Source organism: Aulonocara stuartgranti (assembly GCF_965226115.1).
Source record: "Aulonocara stuartgranti genome assembly, chromosome: 5".
Taxonomy (NCBI): Eukaryota; Metazoa; Chordata; class Actinopteri; order Cichliformes; family Cichlidae; genus Aulonocara; species Aulonocara stuartgranti.
This window is the reverse complement of record NC_138943.1, coordinates 15082071-15097655: the sequence shown is the minus strand read 5'-3', so window position 1 is coordinate 15097655 and position 15585 is coordinate 15082071. Positions and strand designations below refer to the sequence as shown.

Genomic DNA, 15585 nt, shown 5'->3' with positions numbered 1-15585 from the left:
TCTGCTCAACTAAATCTGAAAGCAGGTGAGAATAAATAGGTTTTTAAAAAGGTTTTAAAATGATTGAGAGACTGACCAGCTCTAATGTGAAAAGGTCATTTGTTCCAAAGCTTAGGAGCCTCCACTCAAAAAGTTTATCCAAATGTGATTGAGGTATGTATGATACAGCTGGTGTTAGTAAATCCTGTGACATATATTGTAAGTGCTTTATTTAAATCCAACAAAGGAGCAAAGGTAATTTATTATATTTTTTAACTAGACCCTTAAAATAAATAATCATCATGCAGTGCTGTTGTCTTTTATTTGTTAACCATACCATATCAGATACTGTTTATCCAGTTTTCCGATTACCCAACTCTGTGGCGTTTAAAAACCAAAAATACACAGTTGAAACCTTTTTTGTTTAATAAGGCACTCTGCTGACATTCTTTTGTTATTACATTTTGATTCTTTTTAGTCTGTTAACATGGTTGACTTTTGATATTGTGTTTTTAATGTTGTGCTTTCTTTGTGAAACGCAACCTATATATAAACTTTACTTACTTGCTTACAGTGTTGGGTTTCATAAATACTTTGATTTGTGTCAATACGCCAAGTTTACATTAAATATTTTCGTTTTAGTGACATAGTAACCAGGAGCCTTGGGTTAATAAGGGGTCTAATTTTCCTTAAATAAATTTGTTTTTGTAAAACGATGTTAGGTCCTAAAGAAACTATAGATTTACACCTGTCATCCTGACTAATCAATGGGCAAAACTGCTAGTGCTGGAAAAATCAAGTTATTTCATTACCTGTGTTGTTATTACTGCTCGTAAGGGATCATTGTTTAAAAAGGTATTTTTAAGGTATTTTTGCAATATCGATTTTAAAAAATACATTGACTGAAAATAAGATGCAGTCACTCAAACATCACAGATTATTATTTTTCACTATATAGTGCAGACAATTTTTATGTTATGACAGTTCAATAGTTATTGATTTGGAAACACAGGGGAATGTACATATGACACATTTTGGGTTTTAAAATAAAGGAGCAACACTTGCAGTGCTAGAAAAGTTATTTATAATTTAATTGAATGAGAACTCATATTAAAAGTATTTGCAATGTTTTACATCTCTCTGCTGTAACACTTAATGGTATGAACCTGCACATAGAGCTGCTTATTTAGTTTGGGACTAAATTTCAAGTAGCACAATAATAAACCTCACCCAAGCAAATCATGTTTCTTTAACTGTTCATACTAGATGAAACAATATTAAAAGTTATGGGGATGCTCTGGATAGAAAAACAGGAAACCATCTGTCACCCAGTTTTCATAAGTATGCCAATTCCTCTAGTGGGATTCCAGACCAAGGAGCTTGTGTTTATCCGCTTAGCGTCCAAAAATTGTCACCAAGCTGTTAAACCGGAGGGGTTTGTCCCTTTCTAATCCTCAATCCCTACAAATTGGATTCACACCTTGTACGTAATTCAGTGATGTTGAGTAGGTTGCCTGTGAGTCAGGGTGGATGTTAGAGGTGACACCTGTCTCCTTCAATTCACAAAGTCTTCAAAAGTGATTACCACAGTCAAATACAAGCTCCACTGGTTTCTCAGGGCAGAGACTAAAGGTTTGCATAGCGTATTGTATTATTGTGTTATATATATAAAGGTTAGGCTATATAACTCCATCGCCTGTAAATATTTAGCAAAGCGTAGTTAAATACACTTTTAGCTAATACCAAATCATGTAAAGACTATTGGTATTATTATTGATATTACAAGTCAATAGATACATCTGCAAGTGTACAAAAAAAGACTTGCACGTGCAATAAATCTTTATTGTAACTTTGTCAGCCTCTTTTGAGTCTGACATCATTGTGTATTAGCTACACATAGTATCTAGTTAGCATGCTAGTTAGCATGCTATTTTTGCTGTATGGCAACCAACATTAGGATGCAAAGTCACTGGATTAATTTCTTTTTTATATGTTCATTGTCATTTTCATAGATAGATAGATAGATAGATAGATAGATAGATAGATAGATAGATAGATAGATAGATAGATAGATAGATAGATAGATAGATAGATAGATAGATAGATAGATAGATAGATAGATAGATAGAAACTTGTTTTAATTGTTTTAATGTGATTGGAAGGTCAAAGCAACAATTTGCATATTCTAGGGCAGCTGGTATGATAAGGATGTGAGAGCTGAGCACTAAATGAGATTTATGTAAAAGCCCAAGGTAGGTGAGAAGTCCAAAAAAGCTTAGATCAATCGGGTGCCTGACGTGTGCCTAAAGTCACACGTAAACAACAGTTAATTGGGATTAGCGCTCTGCTTTACAGCTACAAGTACTTAACACACTTGTAGGAGGCTATGCGAGTTGAAACGGAAACAGGAAGCAAACACTAACTGTTGCTAATGTTTCAGTAGTTCAAGAAAACACATTACTGACATTGTGTACCACATAAAGTGGCATTACAAAATAATTACACACTACAATAACGGCATTGTGTAGGCACTTCAAGATATCTGAGTTATCATAATAAGTATCTAAAAGTATTAACTTCACACACTTTTCACCCAGGAGACATTAAGTACCCTACATCATACATAGTGTTGCTGTTGTTTTTTTTTCTCTGTAAAGGCATGAACGGAGATTATGACTGATGATGTCCAGGGTTCTGCATAAAATAGCTCAGGGATTTTATCACATAATAAAGAAATCTTTTTTATTCATGCAAATGGAAATAGACTCCACTAGCTTAAAACGAAAGTAAAGCAAACACTCTAAAGGATATCAGGTGCCATAAAACTAAAACAATGTGACGCTTATATTGTAATAATAATCATATTAAAATGATGGAAAATCCACGTAACATGTGACTAAAATGCCTAGCAGAAAAACAAATTCAATATTTTCATACATTTTTTAGCTGGATGAACAGTAAGTATCCTGAGGTTACAGATGTATGAGACTGAGAGATCAAGACAGCTTTTCTTAGAGAAAATAAATACAATTTTATGAGTTGTATGTAAAAATAATCCTCTATTCAGCACTTAACCTTTATATAGCACAGTCATGGTAGTGGTGGTGGGTGGGGAGACATGTGAATAATAAATTATGTAGCACCTGTTAAACTGTCCTAGCATGGAATAAACACTTTCTCCCAGACCCTGCTGTCTCGTGAAGACTGAGGTTACTGCCGTGTCTAATCTCACCTTCCAGAGTGGCCCAGACACTCACATGCATCACGGATTACTCCCTAATGCTCTCTTCTCAATTCCTCTCCTCTCTCGTGCATAAATATCACTACTCATTGCTACTGAATCTAGCCATTTAAAATAAATCTTCAAAGAACTGGAAATATTTCCATATATCATACATTACACTTCATCCAAGCTGTGCTACAAAGTACAATTAATAAATGCAATCCAGACTATCATGGGTGCAGTGATATAATTTAAAACAAAACAACATTCTTACTATTGTTTGCCTATTTTCCAATAGAAATAATGATTGTCTTTCATTCATCCATCCTATTTTAATTTAATTATCAGTGTTGAAAAAGAACAGAAGTCTTATTCCTGGATTTATTCATCACTTTATTAAGTTACTAATTTAATTTTATGGTCAAAGTGTATTAGCGAGACGGTGATTCATCTGTGTTTTCTTAATACCACAGTTTGTGGTGATATTGAATTATATATCTTTCACAGCAGTCGTGTTGACACGACACCTGGGTTCACCAGCAGGGATGAGCCTTAATTACTGTCAGTAGTAAAACTTGTGTTTGATTATGTTATTCAAATTGCAACCACTGTGGGTAGGCTAGATATTAAAGCAAAGCAGAAAATTCCCAACCCTGGATGTGTAATGTGGCATTCTATTCAGCAGACGTCTCCACCCACTGGTCTGAAGAAGCAGCTCTGTGGATTCCTCCAGCTCCTTTAGCTCCACCTAAGCATGTCGTATTAGCATCACTATTGCGCTCTTTCTATGAATATGTATGTATGGGTGCATAGTGACTGAGGGGGGCTGTTGTGTAACAAAAGCAGTACTCCCCAAAAGCTGATTCTGTTCATCTGGACATAGCGTATTCAGTGGGAGAAACGTTTCATCGCTTATCCAAGTGACTTCTTCAGTCTCAACTGACTGCAGCTTTCCCCAGTCTTATAAACAGTACATTTGCATAATGTCTGAAACTAGCACCACTGAAGGAACAGTGGGCTGGGAGGTCAGTTCCTTGACCTCAGCAGTACTGGTAATATAAGGTATGTTATTTCTGACCTTTTGGTAGGCTACCCCATCTAAAACTTACAATTATAAAAGCTACATAAATAAATATATAGATTTTAGGTTACCTCAAAATATAATAGGTAGAAGATTTAAAAAAAAAAAAAAAGTAAAAACAAAACAGGATGAACTCAGTTTTGCTTTTTTTTGTTTTTTTGTTTGTTTGTTTGTTTGTTTGTTTGTTTTGCAGTGCGCTAGTACCAGTACGTCTTCTGTGGGAACCTACTGCACATATGGTTTCACCTTTAGTGTGGGTTGTTTACATTTGCGGTTGAAGCGCCACCTGGTGGTCAGCAGTGTGCACACCAAATTCAAATTCAAATTCAAATTCAAATTCAAATTTTATTTGTCACGTACACAGTCATACACAGTACGATATGTAGTGAAATGCTTGGACAACTGCTCGTGACCTAAAGAAAACAAAAAAGGAAAGGCTATGAATAAGATAGGAAATAAATATGAAAAATTAAAAAGGGTAAATTTAACTAGGAAGGAATAAAATATAAATTAAGGTTAAAAATGAAATAACTGTACAACACAAATTAGAATGAAGGGTAAATTTAACTGGGAAGAATAAGATAAAATATATAAATTAAAGTTGAAAATAAAATAACTGTACAACAAAATACACAATACACAATATAGAACTATATAAGAATGTATGAAGAAATCTAAATATAAATATAAATAATTACAAATAATTAACAGTGTTATTTCATGCTCAGTACGGTGGCCCCTAGAGACAAAGCACGTACAAAATACATGTATGGTTGGTTAACAGCATTATGGCAATGATAGGATTGCCAGCTGAAGATGAACTGATATTGAATCTATCATTGTTTTATTTCAAATTAATTTGCAGCAATGGAAAAGTGTCATTTTGGGGAGTTAAAACATTTTTTAAAATGAGGGAAGGACAGAAGTAGAAGACTTTAGGCATGTTTACAAACCTGTGTGGTGCATATTTTCTAAGCATGTGCTGTATGAAGGCCTGTTGCCTATTATATTGGACTTTTGTGGATGCAATATTATCATTATTTATGTAGCGAGATAAAAAGTGAAACACAGAATAGATGCAGAGCTATATCAATGTGGCTACAAAGCTCTGCTGAGACCATTCAGATCTATCACTGCAGTTAAACACACAAATGTTGAAGCAGCAAGGTTTAAATACAGATCTGGAGCGCCCTCCAGAGGGCAAATCTTTAAATGTACCTCTACCAGTATATACAATAAGAAAAGTGACACTGTTTTTCCAGAAAAAGGGAAAAAATAAAAGTTATTTGTGAAATATTGAGTTCCAGCATTGTGGGGGGGAAACAACGCGGGTGCTGTATATGATGGGGAATGTAAATACTCAAGGTTTATATTTACCTGAAAACTGCCATAAATGTACAGCTCTTATTACTTATTTATCACAGTATCTCACACACAGTGAAGTAGCCCAACTATATTTTGCGCTATTACCTCATTTAAATTATAATAATGTGTATTTACAGCAATAACCAGTTAAATTATAGCAACGGTCCCTGCATCATTCTGGGAAATTACCAACAATCAAACAATCCCCTATGAGCAAGCACTTTGAGACAGTGGGAAGGAAAAACTTCCTTTTATCAGGAAAGAAATTCCAGGCTCATGGGTCATGGTTAGCCGTCTGCACCGTCTGTGAACAGCTGGGGGCTGAGGGGAAAATGAAAAGAAGAAAGAGAAAAGAAAAAAGGAAAAAAGAGCACAAGGCGACAGGACAAAAGACAGAGTAAGGAAGCGAGTATAAAAAATTTAATGACATGCTGCAGTGATATATAAACACAGACAAAAGCAGCATGCAGAGAAGTGCTCAGCGCATCACATAAAGTCCTGCATGAGTTTGAACCTTTATAACTAAGGGATGCTACAGGGATGTTTCATTCTTAATTATAAGCTTTATGAAAAATGAACGTTTTCCTAATCTTAAATGTAGAGAGGGCGTCGGTCTCTCTTATCCAAACTGAGAGCTGGTTCCATAGAAGAAGGCCCTGAAGGCTGAAACCTCTGCCTCCATTGCCCGGTACTCTATTAGGCGATGATATTACTAGGTCTTTAAGATATGATGGGCCGGATTATACAAGAGGCAAAAAATGTTAAATTCAATTCTGGGTTTAACAGGGAGCCAATGAAGAGATGCCAGTGTTGAAGAAAAATGATCTCTCCTTCTTCCCCATGTTAGTACTTGTTATAGTATTTTTTGACTAATAGGATGATTTCCAGGGAACTTTCAGAAAAAAACAGATACTAAAGAATTACAATTGTCCAGCCTAGAAGTAATGAATGAATGAACTAGGTTTTGGCATCACTGCAAGACAGGATGTTTCTAATTTTAGATATATTGCACAAAAATGAATATACACGTAAAATATTAACACAAAGACTGTCAGTTAAATCGCTATGTTACACACCATGTAATAACACTATTTAACACAATATTTGTCCATGTCTATTAAGGGTTATATCCTGACTGCCTTAAAGGCAGAAAAATTACTTATTTTTTTTACTTTACTTTACTTTACTTTAGTGATAAGAACAATAGTATCTACAAATTTAACTAAAATTAATTATTTTTATGAACGGATCAAAGCAAAAAGCAGCTTGATGGAAATTGTGTTTTTTGTTTGTTTTTTTTAAATGGAACTGCTCATGATCCAAAACGATTGCACACACAGGACCTGTCAAACATGGCAGTGGTACTTTTATGGTTCATGTGCACTCGAGTTTACCAGTGGTTTCATTGCTGATAATGAACTGAGGAGGTACACAAGAGGGTGTCTGTGTCTTACACTTAGTCATACATCAACATTCCAGCATTCAGTGGGGTACCAATATGTGAACATTTTTTAGTAGGGTATGTTATTATCAGTGAAGCTTGAATAAAATATAAGATGATACATCCAATAATCCAGAATCCTGAGGCAAAAACAAGGAGAAAGCAGTGATTACAGCACCATGTTATCTGAAAACAGTAGCCCAGTGGTGGCTCGCAGCAAGAAGGTTCTGGGTTTGAACCAAATCGGCTGGATTTGGCCTGTTCTCCACGTGCCTGTATGGGTTTCTTCCAGGTAGTCAAGCTTCATACAATCCGAACACTTGCACATTTGGTGATTCTAAATTGTGTGTAGGTGTATATTTTGATTGTTGCTCACACAGTTTTATCCTTGTTATGGCAACCTTTCCATAATGCACCCTGGTTCTCACTTTACTCAGTATAAAAGCTGTGGGCATGCACTGTCTTGGATTACAACCTGTTGTTCCAGTTTTCCCTTAGTTTCAGGTATTCAAGGAGTGCAGGTGTGTTCTGTTTTATCAGCTAAATAGAAGGCGCATTGTGAAGTGGTGTTACCTAACACCTCCAAAAATTTTGTCGCTTTTTCTTTTTACATGTTTGACACATCTATTTTTTTTTATTATTATTTATCATGTATGTTTGGAGTAAGTATGTCCTCACTCTAATATTTAACATAGTAGAATTTATAAATGAAGTCAGAATACAAGAAAAGAAACCAAATGTAAAATTTAAGAATTGTTACCACCAAAACTTTTATGTTTTTCCTCTTTTTCCTTCATCTTGAGCTTACTGAGCACAGTAAATAATACAACACGCTGAAACAGCTACACAAAGGTACTATAAATGTACAACAAACAGTTCAAACTACATTTTCAGTTTAACAATGAAACATTAAAAAAAATCTGTTATCTTCTACAGAGAAAAAGGTCTTTTACTGAGACATATCTGATTGATGATCGGTTCCAGTGATCGATCAGTGTTGCTTGAGAGGCTGTTTTTCAGCCTTAAGCAGTGTTTCCAGCTTTTTTTCCCCCACAGGTACCCTAAATAAAAAGACAGGGCAGCTTGAAATGATAAGTCCAGGGCAGAGTTTCAGAAGATCATTATGTTTACTCAGAGAGTCTCCCTCATCTGGTTTTGGTAGCTGGACACTGACCAGATGATGTTTAGAGTTGTTTGCCTAATGGACTTAGAATATAACTGTATGTGACATGTATTCTTCGCTGCTGTAGTTGTACTTTTAACCTTTTTTTTTGTTCAGTTTAAATAATATATGATCCCTGTATTTGTTCATCTCTATCATCTGGACTTTTTGTCTTGCGCAGTGTGTGCAAGTCTGTGAAAGTTTGAAATGCTTCATAGTTTGATGCTTTCTTTGATGTTGCAGAAGGCAAGTCCTTTGCTGGCGTGCACAGAAGCTTCAGTCTCTGGGTGGCAAAAGAGAAGCGTAGTTTTTGATTATTCTGCTGAATGATCATATCATTATATTTGTAACATTACGTAACTGCCATCAAGGGCAAGGTTTAAGGCTCAAAATCAATAAAAGGTACACTGCAGTTTCACTGGGGTTTGTATTTCACTGTGACCACAAATGACCTTACTTCCACAAGGTATACACTTTAATTTAAACAGTTAAGAGAGAAACAGGAACTCCTGACCTCAAATTCCTCATGTTACCCTAAATACAATTTACAGTGAGCTGCCTAAGATGCATCCAGTGGAAGGATCAGAAGCTGTTTTTAGACTTTTAAGATTTTGTGACCATTCAAACTCACCTTTTTTTTTTGGATTTACCTGTCTCAGTGTTCCTGGAGTAATGCACACAGCATACAACATCCACAAAGGAACCATGAGTGTTGAGGAGAGTGTAAACAATCCTCCAATAGCGTATCCCCACCAGGGATATTCATAGGTGTTGTTGAATTTGAGTGGGGTATATTTGATCAGGGAGAAGAGAAATGTGCACTGAAAACATAAGACAGGAGCAGGTATAAACTAAAAGCCTGATTTGTATTCAAGAAGAGAAAATTCATATTCATGGGGGATTAATTTTGACATTATATGATGTAAAACAAACACTTGTAAATAAGATTTAAAATTATATTCATTCAAATTTACAGCCTTTGCTTTTGTAGTGCCATTTGTTTCCAAACACTCCTGTCAGTCATGTCAAAACTTTAGGTACAGGTAACTGTGATTATATCCAATGTCTATGTATGCTTTTCTCTCTGGTCTATTTGATATAAATTGGTTTTAACTAGACATAATTTTATAACTACTTAAAACATACATGTATTTTTGATCCATCCGCAGCGGAATTTAATTTTTTTTCAAAGCTTTTTATTAAATCAACTGAAGTCACATTAGACATGTACACAAAATAATATTTCACCAATTGTGTGAAGCTAAAAATTGACTTCTTCTGTCACATTTATGCTGTCACAGTGGAAAATACTCCTCTGAAATAAGGTCAACATTTCAAATTTGAGGTCAGTGTACAGCATGTGCAAGTAATGTCAATGAGCCCAAACAGTAGGCTTTTAATGGATCTGAGAGTTGATATCCTTAATATGTTCATTTACAGTACAGCAGCCCTACTCACATCTTGTTTAAACTCTATAAGTTAGCTTAAATAGAGGGTGGCCTGAAAGAGAGAGGCTCCAAAATGGTTTGTTTCAGAAAAAGTAGTAAGGGGCTGTATTAGGAAGCAGTAAATCCTAAAACAAAAGTTTATTTTGAACTGTGAATCATGCAAAGCTACTCCAGAGTAGCCCAAAACTAAACTATGGCACTAAAACTAAACTATGGAGCATAAAAGATCCACTTTATAAATGCATTAAATGTCTTTGAGTTGCTATGCAGTGTCAAAGTGGAATTGTTTTCCATCTGGTTAAGACATAGACTAGTCTTAGAATAGAAGATTCTGACAGGTTTCACGTACACTCACTTAACAGCATTTCACAACATTTCTAATACTTACAGTACAGATCGCTGGTGTGAAGTACTGCCAACAGTATTTCATAAAAGGCCATGGTCGATATCCAATCATGTCCTTTGTATTGTCGTACTGACGATCTCCACCTACAGAAAAAAAAACATTGTTAACTATTTGGTTGTTTTCTCACACACACAAACATAATACCATATATATAATGCCAAAAAATGATTTTGGTGATCTGGACAGAGTGTTTTCAGCGATAATGCTATGTCCAGATAAACAGAATCAACTTTTAGAGATTTCATTACCGGGATGGAGCATGGATCAAGACATATGTATAATGGAGGTTCTGTATTGTGCTTCACTTTCATTTTACAGAAGTTAAAATGAAAGTGAAGCCAAGATTTGAATTTAATACATGGGTTTGATACATCCAAAAGTTGCAAATTTTACCCAAGTGGCAACCTGTAGAACTGCTGTTCTTTGAGGCGAGCTCAGAAAGCGAGTCAGTCCCCATAGACCCAAATGTTAAAATATCCAGTTTTACACCAGAATTTTGATATTTCTAGCTAATTTTAACTATCATAAAACCTCTACAGGAAGTGATCTTTTTCTCTGCTATTTAAGTTCTATGATGACTTAAGAAAAAAATTCATAACTCTAGTGTATAAATAAAAATGTGGCTATTTTGTGATACGTGGCTGTCATTTTTTTTTTTTTTTACTTAAAGTATTCAAATTATTTATTAATAGTAAATTAATGAAGCACCTTCCAATCAAGCTGGCTATATAGTGTTGGGGTAACCTGATAAATTTCCCAGTTTTACCCTTTCTGCAAACTCCGATCGCATCTGTTTGAAAAGCTAACATGGTGACAGCCAAATTGGCAGATTTGAGGTTTTTAGATGATAGTACACATGCCAATGAATGACTTTACAGTGTTTGGTCCATTTTTTAAATACACTGAATGATTTGACCAAGTTAAAACTGCTACTTACCATAGACCCATCCTATGCAGACAGACTGAAGAATAGCAAAAAGTAGGAGGGTCATCCCACTGCAGGCATAGTAGTCAAACAGCTGGAAAATATAAAGGCCGCCCTACAAATATATAGAAACAAAATATATGACTGCATCTATAACTATAGATTCACCATACTAAATCCATATTCTGAGAACATAGTCCATATAAAAGCAGAGCAAAACATGAGCAGGTGTATCATTCTTGTGAATTCAGCCCTTAACTTAAAAATTCTTCTGTTCAATGAGATTAAAATAGTGCGTGCTAAGTTTAGTTAATCTACTGTATTTCCCTCTGTATTTCTCACTTGTGAATTCCTTATGTTTTTATAGTTGAAAATATTACAAGGTTCATTTTTAAATTGATTTATTTTTTAAATTCCATTTTTAAATGATCAAGAAAATCTGAAAACGCTCACCTCTGTCACCATCAGAAGGCCTACAAGGAAGCTTCCGACATTAATTCCAAGAAGAAGGAGTTTACGGTGACAGTTGTTTTGAAAAAAGGAAGGATACATGTCCGAGATTGTTGTGACCAGTGCCTCTTGATATACAAACTGCGGTAATGGGAGAGATTATTTCGTATTACCACAAAGGAAACAACTCTAAGATGTACATGACAAATAGATTGGTATTACCTCACTATCTAATCCCAGAAAGATGACCATGATGAAGAAGAAAATCGCCCAGAGCTGAGGAACCGGCATTAAAGCCACAGCACGAGGATAAGCAATAAATGCCAATCCAGGTCCTGCAAAAATGGAAGCAAAATATAGTCGTTTTCTCAGACAGCTCTTAACAGTATCACTCTGGGTTTCCATCCATACCTGATTCTGCTACCATTGATATATCCAAGCCTTGTTCTTTTGCCATGAAACCAAGCACAGAGAAAATGGCAAAACCAGCTACAAAACTGGTTAAACTGTTTAACAGGCACAGGTAAACACAGTCTCTGTAGGTGAAATTTTTCAAAGGTGAGAAAACAAGCAAATTACAGTAATTACAAAAGTAAAGGAAGAATTCCTACAAACCTGTAGCAGTTGTTGTTGTACTTGTTGTAGCTTCCCAATGAAGTCAGAACCCCCGTGCAAACTCCATAGGAGTAGAAAATTTGGCTGCCCGCATCCATCCATACCTGAGGGATTTAAAGTCATTTTGATTGGTAAATATGTAAGTGTACAAAAAAGTGCATTTACATCATACTACCTGCTTCTAGTAGTAAAAGTTCAATAATATGCCAAGTTATCAAAAAACTGATTTACTAAAAGTATTTGCAAAACAACACAGATGTTCCTGATCCTTGAATTTACTGGAATCTGTTGCTCATTTAAATTATTTCTTGAAAATTAAGAACAATTACATATATTCTCTACTGACTGAGAATAGGATTGGCACACGCATTCTTTTCAGGTCATATGGTAATCTTCAAACTCATTACCACTGAAATAAAAAATAAATAAAAACTATGATGCTGTGTAAAGGCTGGATAAAAACTAAACCATGCCATTGGTGAGTACAGGGCTGTGCACAGTAAGTGCAAAAACATCATATTCTGTGGTGAAACATGTTTACCAACATTTCGAACCCCCCCCCCCCTTTTTTTTCTTTAACTACATGCTATTGTTAAATGCAAAAGATGTGCAATGCAATTAAATGCAATGTGACATGCATTATAGGAAAAAAGCGAATACTTCTTCAGTACTAGAGAATTTAGCACCTCAGGATCAGTGAGACGGGATGGGTCTGGGTAGAGGTAGAACATAATTCCATCTTTGGCTCCAGGTAATGTGAGGCCACGAACCAGCAACACCACCAGCATCACAAATGGAAATGTGGCAGTGAAATACACCACCTTCAATACAAGCAACTGTCAGTATTTGTTTAAAAAAAAAAAACGACTTAGATGCTTCATAGAAGAGTTTGAATGAAATGAAAAATTAGTATATAAAGTTTGTTCTGCACCTTTCCTGTGGTCTTCACTCCATTCCAGATACAGAAATAGCACAAAACCCAGGCAAGAAGAAGACAAAGGGCCAGGTCCCAACGGATATTCCCAATGTTATCTATTCCATCAGACAGGCCCAAGATTCTCCTCCTGTTACAAAGTTTATACAGAAGTTTATATATAAGCTTTCATATATGAAAACCTTATTAGCCTTATGGTATGGTCCATATTACCATACTTACTCCCAGAATTCAACAACTGAAGACACACTCTTTCCATTTGGGTCCACAGGAAATGTTTGATTGTGACTATGTTCAAAACAGCCATCTTGCATGAAAAATTAAGCAGGCTTGTGAAATGCGAATAACACATGCATGATGCAATTATGTGAAATGAATACAAAATAAAATCTTAGTACTTGTGTTCCAACTGTTGTGACAGCTTGCCCATGGAAGCTCAGCCCTGAACGATGAAAACAGGTAGAGAAACGCCCAAGCCAGTATGATGATGTAATACATACCAGTGTACAAAACAACCACTTGGCTTCCGTAACCTAAACCTATTAAGAAATAGTGCGATGAACAATATCAGTTTTTATTTGATTCTAAGCTCCCTTCAAGCTTAGACTTTAAAAGTTCATCTGTATTTAAAAAAAAAAATCATCTGTACAAATATATAAAAATACAATAAAGTTGCACTATGGCTTTTTATTTAGGTCACATACACAACAACAACTTTGATGTCCTTACATTTGTTGTAATGTAATTTTTACGTTTGTATTAGGTTTGTACTTTCTACTCCATTATATTTCAATCCATCTATCAAACAATGTTCTTAACTGCTTATCCAAGGTTTTCCCAGCTGGCATAAAGCTAGAAGCTGGGTACGCCCTGGTCACCAGTCTGCCTGCCTTTCAGAGATTCATAAACATATGAAATATACTATCCCTAGGGTTTACATTTAGTGATGCTGAGGCTAACATGACATGTCACAAAGTTTATCTCAGACCCATTTTCTTGACAATGCACTCAAATGGTCTTTACAGTCATCGGGTCTCTATCCAATAAAGTACATTTGAGATGTCTGATGTTATCAAGTCAAAATGGATCACTGAGGAATGTTTCCAGCACCTTGGTGAATCTATGCCATGAATAATTAAAGCTGGTCTGAAGGTGAAAGGGTGATAAATCCTGTTCTAACAAGATCTAATTAAAATAATAAAGAAAAAAATCACAAAAAAAAAAAACTACCTTCAAAGAGTGGACAGATTTTTCTCCAACATGTTATTCCACCCTGACTGGTGTACTGACCCAAAGATGTCTCCAAGAAGAAGAGTGGGATGCCACAAGTGAACAAAAATAAAACATAAGGAATGAAGAAAACCCCTTAAAAACAAATAAATATCAGTAATTATTGATAACATCTAAGAAATGTGTATACACCATATTGCTCAATGTGTGCAATTAGTATTGTTTTTGTTTTTTCCATGCTGAATTCAATCTTTATCTTTGGCAATAAAGGCTACATGACATTTGTTTTCAAGATGGACATAACAACAACAATGTACCTCCTCCGTTTTTGTAGCAAAGGTATGGAAACCTCCAGACATTCCCCAGCCCAATAATGTGCCCAGCTACTGCCAGGATGAACTCCAGCTTGTTGGCCCACTGCTCTCTCTCTGGAGCTTTGGGCTGGGTATGTCCCAGTCTGTTCCCAGGGTTCATCACGTTCATTTTCACAGTGGATTTCTGTTTTTGGTCCATTTCAGCCCTTTAACAATTAAGTTTGTGTATCTCAATATCTTCTAAAATAAACAAAATACATAGAATGTCAACATCCAGTATACTCACTGAAACTCAGTGCTGTTTAAAGAAGGCCAAAAGAAAAAACTCACCTTACACCTTAGGATACAAAATAAGAGTCATGTGAATGGAAAATGCCGCTGATTTTGTCACTAATTTTCTGTCCAGTTCTTGTTATCTCTCAGCTTTTTCTCCCTTTTCTCCATCCTTAAGAATGGCTTCTTGACACGCACCCTTCCACTGAGACCATTTCTGATGAGGCTTCAGTGATCAGTAAATGGATGAATAGAAAGGCCAGATGCACCTCTTAGGTCCTATGTCAGGTCTTTGCTAGAATTTTCCTATTTCTTAAGGGCATGACTCTCAGATATTAATTGTCAGCCGAAGATATTTTTTTTAGGTCTGCCATTTCTTGTTTTGTCCTGAACCTGTTTCCCCCCATTTTTTAAGGACACAATAAACAGATTTGCCAAGTTTTTAACTAAAAGCTCTGTTGGTGTGAAAATACTGTGTTATCTTTGATATGTTTCACAGATTAGACTAAAGAAATTGTGTGTGTGTGTGTGTGTGTGTGTGTGTGTGTGTGTGTGTGTGTGTGTGTGTGTGTGTGTGTGTGTGTGTGTGTGTGTGTGTGTGTGTGTGTGTGTTTCTGTGACTTAGTAACAAATTGCCTTAAGAAATTTTGCATTTTGTTTTAAAATCATTTCTTTGCTGTCTGGTATGTGTAGAAAAATCACTGGTACATCCAGTTAGATGCCTTTTTATGCTTCAATA

At 35.6% G+C, this 15585-nt stretch overlaps 1 protein-coding gene across 1 annotated transcript; it reads right to left on the bottom strand.

Annotated features, from left to right (window-relative positions):
• Positions 1-6770: 6770 nt before the first annotated feature.
• On the bottom strand, positions 6771-15085 carry slc6a22.2 (solute carrier family 6 member 22, tandem duplicate 2). The gene is made up of 14 exons (XM_082532040.1): positions 14577-15085; positions 14260-14394; positions 13428-13568; positions 13252-13336; positions 13027-13159; positions 12782-12916; positions 12096-12199; positions 11892-12016; positions 11703-11815; positions 11484-11621; positions 11043-11145; positions 10088-10188; positions 8902-9072; positions 6771-8534 (listed from the first exon to the last, which is right to left on the bottom strand). Exons 1-14 carry the CDS (start codon positions 14770-14772, stop codon positions 8370-8372), a joined length of 1845 nt encoding a protein of 614 aa, XP_082388166.1. The 5' UTR covers positions 14773-15085; the 3' UTR covers positions 6771-8369.
• Positions 15086-15585: the final 500 nt, after the last annotated feature.